We start from the raw sequence: 12,017 nt of genomic DNA on the forward strand, positions 1-12,017 counted from the left end.
TGTAACTCCTGGCGACTCCCTGTCACCAAGATTTGGAGATGCTATTTCCTTCTCGGTGGAGGAAAGCGAGTGAGGCAGAACAGCTTTTGTAGTGGCGGGGTGTTGATTCACGGCTAGTAATTTAATTAAGAGAGAGACGAGATCAAAAGGGGACTGTATTAAAAAATAAATCAGGTAGAGGGAGTGGAGTTCCTTCCTTTAATTACGGCGTGGATTTGTAACGGGGACAGACTCCATCAATCACAAAGGAAATAAAAGGTGTCAAGTGGAGAGAAACCTTCCCCGGGTTAATTACCGCTAACGGAGGAAGAGATTATCGGGCCGGGTGTCAGAAAGCCGATACCTCCCCGGCGGCTGCTCCGGCAGGGCTGGGCTGCACGAAACCCCTTCCATGTTGAAGATGGTGGTGGTGCTGGTGGGTGCAGCCGAGGAGATGCCAGGCAGCGACACCGGGCGATGGCGGGGAGGGTGGGCTGGGGGCTGCGGGGGCAAACAGCCCCAGGCAGGGGCAGCCAGCGCAAGCCGGGCCTGGGCACGGCCGCAGGGCAGCGACGGCCACGACAGCCCCGCTCTCAGCTGTGCCAGCGGCAGCACCGGCGGGGACCGGGGCCGGGCTGGCAGCAGCCTGATTTGTGGAATATTTAATTCTCTTTTGATCATCTGCTGTGTAAATCATCAGTGGCCAGGAGTTAATCATGCATATGAAATGAATCCTTCTCCTGCCTTAATGAGCGCTGAATCGTGACCAGCATCTGTTTACTCCTGACACTTTCATCTTCTTGACAGTCTGAACAATTAATTGTTTCCAATAATCTCCTTTTTATTCTATTAAAAAAAAATACCTGAGAGCAAGCAGCCTTCCGCTCCGCACTCCTGCTCCCAGCATTGTCCCCCTAATCTTTGTTTTTTTAGTCTTAGGCGAGGATTTGTTTCTCGGGAGCGACGTGAGGGCTCCGCAGGCGCTCAACGAGCCCAGGGAGGAGCAAGCTCTCCATCCTCCCAACAAGGATGATGCTGGTGGCAGGACCGCCTTCCTCGCCGGTCAGGTTCGAGGCCGGGCTTTTCATAGTTAATAGCAAATAACAAGCCTGTTTGAACACAGGAGCGTTTCCGCCTGCTATTTACCTGGAGCAAACCGCAATTAATCCACCGGTTGCGCCGCCAACGCGATGTTGTAATTGGATTAATTAGAGAGGAAGCTAGCGGCCGCCCTGGGGAGGTCTGTCCCCGGCTGCAGCCTCCTCCAGCGGTGCGAGCTGTGCCCACTGGGAGCCGGACCGGCATCACCGGGAGATGCCAGGGCCAGCCCTGCTTCCCTGGGGCTATTGCTTGCCCAGCTGCAGGCACTGGGGCTCGATGATGGCTGATGGAGACAACCTGCCTGCTAATTGGAGCTTATGAGGCATGGCCTTGTTAACGGGCACTCGTGAGAGGCAGTGGGAGCAGACGGGGCTGTGGGTGATGGGTGGGCTCTGCTGCCAGCTGAGGGGCTCGGGTGGGGGGGCGGCGAGCCCAGGAGGGGACTTGGAGGTGAGGAGCCAGGTGGGTGTTTTGGTAGGCAGGGAATGGGGTGACCTTCCCCATTTTGCCTCCACCGTTTCGATGGGCAGCAGATGATGTCCACCAGCCCCTGGTCGCCTCTGCCCCGTATTTTGGGGAGAAGCAGGGAGGGGGTGCGTGTGCCAGGTGGTGGGGTGGGCTGGGAGCCCTGCAGTGGGGGCGGAAGGGGACAAGCCTGGGCACACCAGACCCTCCCACGCTGCCCTGCTGCTCCTGCAGCCTTTGCCAAGCATCAGGAAGGCGAAATCCTGCGTTTCCACTGCCCGGGGCAGCTGCTCACCCCAGTTCTCTAGTCCCAACATCAGGGGGACAGCGTGGTGGCTCATCTGGACAAACAGACGGCCATCCTCACCGGACCTCACTGGAGCCCGGTGAGCTGAAGGAGCCGACCCCCCCCCCCCGGGTTTGTGCTTTGGGGCCGGATCCTGCGCTGCCACCTGGGAGCTGGGGGCCATGCCGTACGTTCGGTTCTCTGGCTGCCCTTGGGAAATGCACATTAAAAATGTGTATATATGTGTGTAGGTATTAGAAAAAGCTTTCTGGGGACTCTGTGCCAAGCCTGCTGTCTGGCTGGCTGGAGGAAAGGTGGGGGGTCTGCAGGGATGGGGTGCCCCTGGGCCCAAGGGGCATAGCCACAGGCTGCAGGAGGATGCCAGCCCTGCTCTTCACGAGCTACTTTGGGTCTAACCCGGCTCAGCTGGAAGCCAGGGGCCACAGGGGATTTATTGCAATTGCCTAAATCAACCAAAAAAAAAAAAAACGCCCCTAGGAAAGCAGGCAGCTCCCCATGCCAGGGGCTGTGGGAGCAGCTGAGCTGGCTGCTGGTGCCAAACACCAACCTGCAGCTCTGTTGAAGCCCTCTGAGCTAGCCTTGCTGGAGCAAATCCTAAGGCCACCATCAGCTAAACAAGTCAGCTAAAAAAACAACCCCAAACTGCTGAGAACAGGCTCTGCCCCCTAAACCACGCGGGACCCGAGACTGTGGGACACCCGCGTTGCCTTTGGACTCCATCCCTGCTGAAGGGAGCCAGGACCCAGCTGTGTGGCCGCCAGCCCCGCTCGGGCTGCTACGAAGGTGAGGCCAGTGGGCATGGCCCAGCCTGTAGGTACTTTATTCCTTCCTTTACCCAAAAGGAAGAACAAAATCCCACCAGCTCCTCCGTTCTCCAGAAAAATGAGGGTTTTTTTTCGGAGATGAATCAGCTTCCCCAGGAGACAGCTGGGGCGAGCGGCAGCTTCGGCGATGTGTAGGGTGCAACGGCAGCCCCAGCGTTAGCCAGGTAATCGGGGTCTGAGGAGATGCCCCAGGAGGGACATCACGGCTCCCGCAAGGGGAAGCAGGGGGCCCTGGCCGAGCGGGAAGGGTTTACACAGCCCCAGCCCCATCCGAGCTCCTGACTGCAGCTGACCGGGCAGCGGAGCTCTCTGAGAGCCGGGCACTTGCAGATGCCCCCGATGGCTCTGGAGGCGCGGGGCCCTCGCGTTGCCGGCTGGCAAACCTCGCCGTCCTCGGGGATCTGCCGTGACTCTTCTGTGAGTGCCAGGAGCCGGCGGCTCTCGATCTGGCTTGCAAACCAGCTCGAACTGTGACGGCAAGGTCAGCAAGATTTGGGGCTCCTGGACACGTCCCTTGTCACATCAGTTCCCGCGGCGTACTTGGCTGTAATTTAGCCCGGTTTAATTGGTGCTTAAATTAGCCACAAATGGAACAGCGCTGCAGCTGCGGCTGTGTTCGAAAATATATAAAATTACAGCACAGTAAAACATTTTCACATTTCATTAGTGCGTCTTAATGGGAAGTGTCTGCTCCCCAACCTCTCCGTTTGTTCTCCGGAGCAGTAAAAGTTTACGCGTTAGCAGTTGTGCTGCCCATTAACATTGCAAAATGCTCTGCGTGTTTTGCAGGGGCAGCGCTGCTCTACAGGGACAGGACGGGAAGCCTAAAATTTAGGGGACTGGGTGCTCTCCCGAGGCACCTCTAAGGGGCGGGTGGGAGGGAGCTGAGCAGGGAGCACCCCGCGCCCCGGGAGGAGCACGAGAGCCCCTTTCCCGGGACGGTGCCGCCTGTCCCCATGGCTTTATCAAAGCTCCGGCTTTCTCACAAGCAGGGTAATGCCTCCAGTCCAAATCGGGAAGCTTTTTCAGTCGAAGCAGCTTTTTAGCAGAAGCCTATTTAACGCTTAGGCTGACGCCCTCAAGTGCTTTATTTTACAGTATTTTTGTTCCTCTCCACTATAAGTAATAGTCTATAAAAGCTGGAACGCGGCATTTTGCTCCCTCCTGCTCCATTCCCCTGCGGCGCAGGCAGCCCTGCACGGCAGGGGCTGAGGAGCCAGAACAGGGCTCCTCTGCCCACGGCTGCTGCTACCCCAGTGCAATGATCCAGAGGGAGAAAAAAAAAGCCAGAGGAAAAAAACTCAATGAGAGGTGATTGCATGGAGTCAAACTGCTCATCCCATCAGCGTAGCCCAGGCAGGTTTGGTTAAATAGCTTTGGGTTTGTGGCCAGCTCTCTCTTTCTTGGGCAGCATCTTCCCTGTCCCTGGCAGGCGTGGGTGGGGGGCTCATGGCGTGAAATGAGTGTTGAAGTCTGAGCCCAAACTGAAAGGGTGGGGATCGTACCTTGTCCCTCTCCTACCTCGTCCGGATCTCAGCTCCCCCGGGGAGATGGGCTCTTGTCGCCGGGGTGGCCAAGGAAAGCTGAGGGGTGCTGAGCCCGGTGGGTTTTTAAAGCTCAAGCAATTTGGGGAAACCAAACCTCCTCCTACCCCTGGTGTGGCTTATGGGCTCAGTGCAGTGAGGTGCAGCCAGGCGCAGGGAGGTGCTGGAGGAGGAGGGGGCAGGAGCTGGCCCCACCGGGCTGGCACCAGGGCCTGGAGTGAGCCAGCAACGGGAACATCCCAGTGCCAGCTTGGAGGAGGACGTGCGTGCCGGGTCTGACCTGTCCCACCCTTCCCAAGCTGGAGGCAAAAGCCCGATGCCTTCCAGCTCTGCAGCCCAAACCTGTGTTGAGCATCCCCGAATCCCCCCCTCCAGCCAGACCCCGAGCTGGAGGCCGGGATCCAACCGAGCTGCCTCCGCTTCGTTAGCTAGTAATTACCCCAACAGGCAACGGTGCTGTTTGTGTGAGTGGAGGCTGCTAATTGCCAGCCAGGGAAGGCAACGAAGAGGAGGGCAGCTCTGCGTTTTGCCCTCCCCATCTCTTGAGCGCATCCTCGGGGCGCTGGGACCCTCTGCTTGTGGTCGGGGGCTGCCTGTGCCTGCTGCAGCCCAGAGAGGGGCTTTCCTCCATTAGGTCCAGGGCTGGCAAGCCGGGCCCTGCCTCTCCTGCCCGGACATGTGTGGCCGTGGGCTCCGTCCCCCTCTGCCAGCTGCGTTTGACCTTTTGGCAGCGGCGCTTGGAGAGCAGCGCCGGCTGCGCAGCTTTGCCGCATGGTCCCCGGGGGCCGGCTCGCCGCCACGGCTGCTGCAGCTTGGAGGGGAAAAATTATATTTCCATCTCCATCCCTCCATCCCCCTTCCTGCTTTGGAGCTTTTTTTAGAGCTAGAGGGAAGAAAAGGCCGTGGTCTGGTTTTCCTGCCTCCCTTCTGCTCCTGCCCTTTCATTCCCCTCTTTCCGGCAGCTGCAAATGGCTTTGCCTGCGAACGCTCGCACTTATCTGTCCCCGCGGTTTTTCATCTTGCGCTGCCTAAATATCGGGGCTGGGCAGCTTTGGTAGGTGAGTGGGGAGGAGAAAGTGCTTTTGTTGGAGCGGTGCATGGGTGGGCGAGCCGTGGACCCCCCTCCTGCCGATGGAGAAGCCAGCTGCCTCCTCCGAGGCGGGTGCAGAAAGCCGGGGTGGGAGACGCCTGGTCCTGCCACCGTGGGTGGCCTTGGGGAGGGGGACGCAGGGGCTTGGCAGGTTCCTGGTGTCCACCTGGAGATGATGGAGAGGCGTGCTGGGACTGCCGCAAGGCAGCCGGGGCCTGGCCGGGGCTATCCTGCGGCCTGGGGGTGACACCCTGCACGGTGACCCAGCGCTGATGGAGGGAATGTGGGCACCCTCATCCTCCATCCTCTCAAACCAGGGGAGCGCAGCTGCATCCCCCCAGCATCAGCCCCCTCCCTCCTCCATCCCGCAGCCCCCCACCATCCCGGGGTTCATCACGTCCAGCATCCCAAAGCTCTCGAGTAGGGTGCTGATGGATGGCCCTTGTCGGTGATGGATGCACCCCCGCACCCACCGCCTCGGTGCTCTTCAAGGAAGGCTGCAGCTCTGCTTCCCAGCCTCTCCCTTATTTATCGCCCGGTGAGACACGGGGCAGGGGGATGGAGGGGAGGGACAGGGTGGCCGCTGCCACCGTCCCACGCGCCAGGGGCCGGTACAGCCTTGCTGCCCCAGGGCTGTGGGTGCTCCTGGGTCTCCCATGGGTGAAAATGTCTCTTCAACAGGAGGAGAAAGGAAGGACAAAAAAAAAAAGGACACCTTTGGCAAGTGCCTCGTCCTTGGATGTACCTGGACGTGGGGACGGGCAGAGGGGTAACCTGGGTGCCGGGCTCTGCCGGGAGCTGCGCAGGCTGCAGGGCTGGCTGGGAGCCTTTCAACACGGGGGGAAAGAGCCATAAACCAGGTATTTCCCATCAGAAAGATGATGAACGCCCTCATGCAACTGATTGACTCTGCAAAACGCAATTAGCAAGTTAAGGGTGCACCGGCGACAGCGCAGGGCTGCTCGGCTGCCCGCCACCCTCCCAGGGCTTTCCCCAGCTCAGCACGTGGTGCTGGACGTTGTTCGATGGCCGTTGCTGCTTCCCTGCCCCAGAGCCTGCTCCACGCTGCCTTTCTTGGGAAAACCAGCTCGGATCCAGCCCCACTGAGCAGCTCCCAGCCCCTTGCCCAGGGAACCCCACGGCTGGACCTGCTCAGCATCCACCCGCATCTGCCGTGGCAGCCAAAGCAGAGCTGCGCATCGCCTTGCAGGTTCACGTCTCAGTTGCAAATGCTGTTTTAAGCAAGGAGCCCTTCCTCCTCCTCCTCCTCCTCCTCCCTGGCCGAAGCAGGAAGACGTTGCAGCAGGCAGCAGCCTTGCAGCGAGCAGTGGAGAACCCCCCTCCTGCCAGGCAGGGCTGGCTTAGTCAAGGGAATAATTGGTAGGTGCTTCTGAAGTGCCATGAATAGAGGGCACTCGTAGCCCTTTGTTTATTGACTCTTGAGTGATAATGAATACTTCCAAAGATAATTATTGATTTTCTGCATTTGCAGTAAACCTGTTTGGCTGGGGAATGGGTGGGGCGGCACCGCGCCAACGCCGTGGGGAGATGGGAACAGGGCGGTTTGGGCAAAATCAGGCTCCGGCTCTTCCCACCGGGCACAAGCCAAATAAGAAAAAAAAAAATTCAACATTTATAGAAAAATATTTGTGCAGCTCCAGGACAAACCCATCTTTCTTCTCCCTAGAAGGGGGAACAGATTAAAATTTAATCCTAGTTAAACACATTTTCTCCTTTCCCTCCCGGCGGGTACCTCTTGTGCATACACAGCTTCGCCCTGCTGATCGCTTCTTCCCTCGGCCCCAGAGCTCATTCTCCTTGACAGCGGCTGCCCACCCACAGCAGGTGTTTGCCCGGAGCAGGGACCGCTCTCTTTTCTCGATCACCCCCAAAATCAAAGCCTGAGGGTGGGAGGGGATGGGGAGATTGGGCCCTCTAAATGTGGGAGAGGACAAAGCAGGAGAAGGCAGGGCTGGGGGTCCTGAGCATCCCCACCTGCCCCTGAGCCTGGCAGGTCCCTCTCGGGTTTCCCAGGGGGTTTGGGCCCCGAGGGGGGGCTTTGCGGGGCGAGGGGGTGCTGGGTGTTTAACTGTGTGGTGCAGGGGGTTGTAGGGCTGCAGAGTCGGGTGCAGCGAGTGGTGCTGGGGGCCCAGCAGCCCTGGGAAGAGCCCTGTTTGCAGCCCCCTGTGCTGGGTGGAGAAAGCCCGGGCTCAGCCCTTTGTGTCGTTTGGAAAAAAAAACCACAACCAAATCATGGAAGAAGAGCTCTCTAAGGAAAAGATTTTATTTTTTTTTTTCTTTGGAGGAAATTGTGCCGCTATCTTCCAAGTCCCGGTTTCCCTGTTCCCATTGCAAGCCTGACTCTCTCTGCTACAGTTTACTGCACCTCTTTGGGTGCAAACATTTGAACCTGGCAGAGCCCCGTGTTACCGCTGGGGCTGTAAATAACCCAGGGTGGCATTTATTGCAATGCCCACGGGGCAAGTAACCGCCAGCTGGATGCTGCTGGCAGACAGCGGTCTCGCAGGGCAGGCAGTAGCTGCTGGGGCTCTGGGCATGCTGTTTCCAGAGTATGGCCATGCCCGCCCCAAGGGCTCGGGGCAGGGAGGGCGGCGGGGGCTGCCTGTGCCCCATGGCACCGTCCCCAGGGCTCCCGCAGGGGCACCGGCCGGGGTTCGGGGAGGCATTGACAATGCCCTGGCTAATAGATACTCTAGAAATGTAAGGTATCGTTTCTGCTTATGATATAGTGCTTTTTCTGGGTATCTTGTAATGCTTTTTCAGGCTGTTTATTTATGAGGCAATTTATTACAGCGCAGTTATTCTATAGCAGGGAAGTCTATTCCTGGGAGCCTCCGTTAACCGAGCCAATTGCTTAATTGGCTCACTGATGTCTCCGCAAGGTATGCCAGGAGAGAGGGTTCTTGTTGTAATGATCGCAGCCTTCCTCCTGCCCACACGCCACCCGTGCTGCTAATTTAATAGTGCAAACATTTATTATTCCTTTTATTTGGTAGTTAGTTTTGGGGCATTTAGAGCCGTTCCAGGATTGCCGGTGGGAGGGGGTGAAATGCCCTGGGGTGCAGCGAGGACCCAGGCTGCAGCTGGGGGTGGCTGGACTCATCCTGCAAAGCCCGGGCGATGCAGGAGCTGATGCCTTGCAGGGTACTTGCTTAATGAGCTGCAAGCAGAGGGACGGGGCTGACCCAGCCGCAGGGCAGCGGGGCTCCTGCCTGACCCCCACCCCGCATCTGGGTCATTCGCCAGCAAAGCGGAGTGAGACCGGGGCACGTGTGTGTTTATACCTGATCTCTCTTTGATGAGTGTAATGTGCTCTGAAGGGAAACGGGCTCCTAACGAACAGGCTGGGTGTTATGGGAATGGCTGGAAGGGCCAGAGGAAACCCAGGCTTGGATTTGCTTGAGTGCCTGTCCCTGCCCGTCTGCGGGAGAAGGGCGACGGGGCAGTGGTGGCACCCACTCCGCTGGCGGGTGGCTGTCCCAGGGCCGGTGGCTGCCTGCGGTGGCTGCCGGGGGTGCTGTCTGCGCCCTCCCCCAGACGTGCTTTTGCAGCATGGCTGCTCTAGACTGCTCAAGCCCTTTCCCCTGCTCCTTCTGCTCTGCCCCGCCATTCGCTGGCCGTGGCAGTCCCTGGAGGGTCCCCACTCCACCATCTCCTGCCCACGGCACATGCAATGTGTCCTGGCTTGGAGCGGAGCCATAGCTTGCAGCCGGCCTTTCCCAGCCCCATCCTGTCGCCTCTGGGCGGTTTCCCGGGGGGAGCAGCCTCCCCGCGAGCATCTCTCCGCCATGCGCGAATGTCGTCCTTCCCTATCGGGCTCTTTAGGCGATGTCTGGCAGAGCTGACTGCGTTTCTATAAAGCCCTGCTGGATCCGTGCCCGCTCCCACTGCCGCTGCTTCCCCAGCATCCTTCTCCAGCCGTTCATGGCCTCGCAGCACAAAGCCCGCTGCTGCCGGCCGGCGCGTGCCGCTGAGGCTCTCGCTTTGCAGCTCTCGGCGTGGGGCCGCAGCCCGGGGCTGCCTGTCCCCGGGTACCAGCAGGGCAGGGCCCTGGCACCGGGAGCAGAAAGCAAAAAGGGGCAGGGAAGGAGGAGTTCGACAGACAAGGCTGTCAGGATGAGTCTTCTGCTAATTTTGTATTTATCACAAGAAAGCGATCAAGTTTCTCTATGCTTTTCATTCTTTCTTGGCTCCCACCACCTATTGTTCCTGGCTCCATTATCCCCCCATCGCTTACATAAATGTATCGTGCGGGTTTCCAAGGCACGAGAGAGAGTCTCATTCATCCAAGGTCACCAGCTTTTACTTGCGCTTCGAAGCATCTGGTAGAAGAAGCATTTTCTCCTAAAGATGTTTTTATTGTACTTGGTGCAGAGGCTAAGGGAAATAGCACTGCTGCACTTGTGCAGCCCCAGCCCTTCCCTCCCCCTCTCCGCACGCCCAGTCCTGGCGGGTCAAATCCTGCCCTGCAAGGTGGGGTCTTGTTTTCTGAGCTGGTTAGGACCCCACTGCTGGGGCCAAGAAGCAATGTGCCCCGTCCCTGCCCCTCCACCAGCGCCTGGTAAATGAGAAGGGATGGGGAGGGGGGAAAAAGGGGGTTTCTTCCAAAATCTCCTCCCTGTACGGGTCCCAGTATGGACCAGTTACAGAGCAGTCTCCATGGCCTCCTGCTGCTTTCTCCCTTGGCCATCTGAGCTGGTGGCTCCGGGCTCTCCCTCTTTCTTCACCCGTGCCTGGTAAACAGTTGGGAGTGGGCAAACACAAAGGCTACCGGTAGCCTGTGTCAGGGGATGGGCACTTGTGGGGGCCCCGGCTGATGCTCCGCCCTGGGGGGTTTGTGCCCCACAAAGGGCAAGGCGTGGGGGGTGCCCACGGCCCAGCAGCGAGCTGGAAGCGGTTCCTCGGCCGGGGAAGGTAAGGATGGGGATGGAGCAAGGAGGGTCCCGGGGACTGCAAAGACACCGGGGCAGAGAGGGGTCTGGGAGTGCGGGCGTAAACCTGCCTGTGGGGTGGGAGCTGCCCGAGGCCCCCCGAGCCCTCCCAGCCCCCCCGAGCCGCCCGGCCCTGGGTGCCCCGCGAGGCCGCCCGCGTTCTCCGCAGGGGCCAGGAGCGGATCCAGCCCACCAGGAGCCGCCGGGTCCCCTCCGGAGCTGCCCTGCCCCAGCCGGGGCAGCATCGGGGCGGGGGACAGCCCCGGGCCGGGCCGGGCCGGGCTCCCCGCGGCTCCGGGAGCTGCTGCGGCGGGAGGCGGCGCCGGGGAGGGGACGGCGGCCGGGCCCGGCCCCTCTCCCCGCCTCGCCGGCACAAAACGGGAGGCGGGGGCGGCTCGGGCCGCACAGCTCCCCGCAGCCGGGCAGCGCCGGGCCGGGCTCCCGGGGCCGAGCCGAGCCGAGCCGGGCGGGGAGCGGGGCCGGGGCCGGGGCCGGGGCCGGGGCCGGGGCCGGGCGGGGGATGTAGCGCTCAGCACCGCGGAGAGCGGCGGGGCCGGGGCGCCATGGCCAGCGTGCAGCAGGGCGAGAAGCAGCTCTTCGAGAAGTTCTGGCGAGGCACCTTCAAAGCCGTGGCCACGCCGCGACCCGAGAGCATCATCGTGGCCAGCATCACGGCCCGCAAGCCGCTGCCCAGGTAAGGGCTGCCAGGGCCCGGGGGGGGGGCTGGGTGACACCCCCCATCCCGCCTCCGGCTGGGGGCTGCTCCCCCCCGAGCCTCCTCCCCACCCCCAGCTGGTACCTCACCCCCCATCAGGAGGGTCTGGAGTGTCTCCTTCCCTCCCCCCCGCCCCCCCAGTTAGGGGCTGGAGGAGCTGGGGGTCCCCCCGTGCCTGGGGCAGGGGGATGTTGGCTGGCTGGGCCCCCTCCCCGGGCAGGTGCTGTGCTCCAGAGGGGAGCAGGCTCAGGAAACTTTGGCTCGGTGGTGCTTGGAGCCCAGGAGCCGGCTGCCTCCCGAGGGGAGCAGGGTAGGGGCCTGGTAAGCTCTGGCTGGGCTATAGAGGGGGGCAGTGGTGGGGGTCATCAGCCAGAAAGGGTGGTCACCCTCTTCCCTGCCTTCCAGACCCCCGGGGTGTGTGTCCTGCTGCTTGTCTTGTCTCTGCATCGCTTCTTCACCAGGGACCCTTGGGAAGGCGATGCCCGGGGAGGGGAACGGCCCCCCTCCAGCTGGACCCTGCCTTGGCACGGGGGGGAGGCTGATGCAAACCAGGGAGGTGCAGCCCGGAGCCTACGGCTGCCCAGGGCACCCACACACCGCCGTGGGCTGGGGCAGCTGCGGGTCTGGTGTCCCCCAGGTCTCAAAGCCGAACGGTCTCAGCTTTGCACGTCTGATGCCTGCCTGCCCTGTTCCTCCTGCTCCCAGGGCGGCCGGTGCCCCCCATGTTTGCCAGAGGCAGAGCAAGGGTCAAAACCCGTGAAATGAGGTGGGGGGGCTGCTCGTACCCACCGAGCCGCTCAGCCGGGCTATCGCATGCGCAAGGGTCCGGGTGGCTTCCTCACAACAATGCGCTCTCTAATTTAGACTGGTTTTATTTTGTTGACTGTCTCAATATTGGTTAAAAATATCCTCTTTGCACTGTTTTTGTTAGGAAAGGAGGCTTTTGCTGGCTCTCCTCTCTTTTCTTTGTCTTTTGGCTGCTGGCTGCTCCCCACCCGCCGTGGGGAACAACCCAAAGTTTCAGGAAGGTGATGGGTGGG

General features: G+C 60.6%; 1 protein-coding gene across 1 annotated transcript in view; it reads left to right on the top strand.

The window, feature by feature from the left end:
* Positions 1-10,825: 10,825 nt before the first annotated feature.
* The window catches only part of SRRM4 (serine/arginine repetitive matrix 4), a 46,268-nt gene continuing 45,076 nt past the window's right edge, over positions 10,826-12,017 (top strand). The window contains exon 1 of the mRNA XM_072879845.1: positions 10,826-10,956. Within this exon, the coding sequence (XP_072735946.1) occupies positions 10,826-10,956 (131 nt within the window). The remainder of the gene's footprint in view (positions 10,957-12,017) is intronic.

Source organism: Ciconia boyciana, chromosome 15, assembly GCF_034638445.1.
Source record: "Ciconia boyciana chromosome 15, ASM3463844v1, whole genome shotgun sequence".
In the NCBI taxonomy this organism is placed as follows: Eukaryota; Metazoa; Chordata; class Aves; order Ciconiiformes; family Ciconiidae; genus Ciconia; species Ciconia boyciana.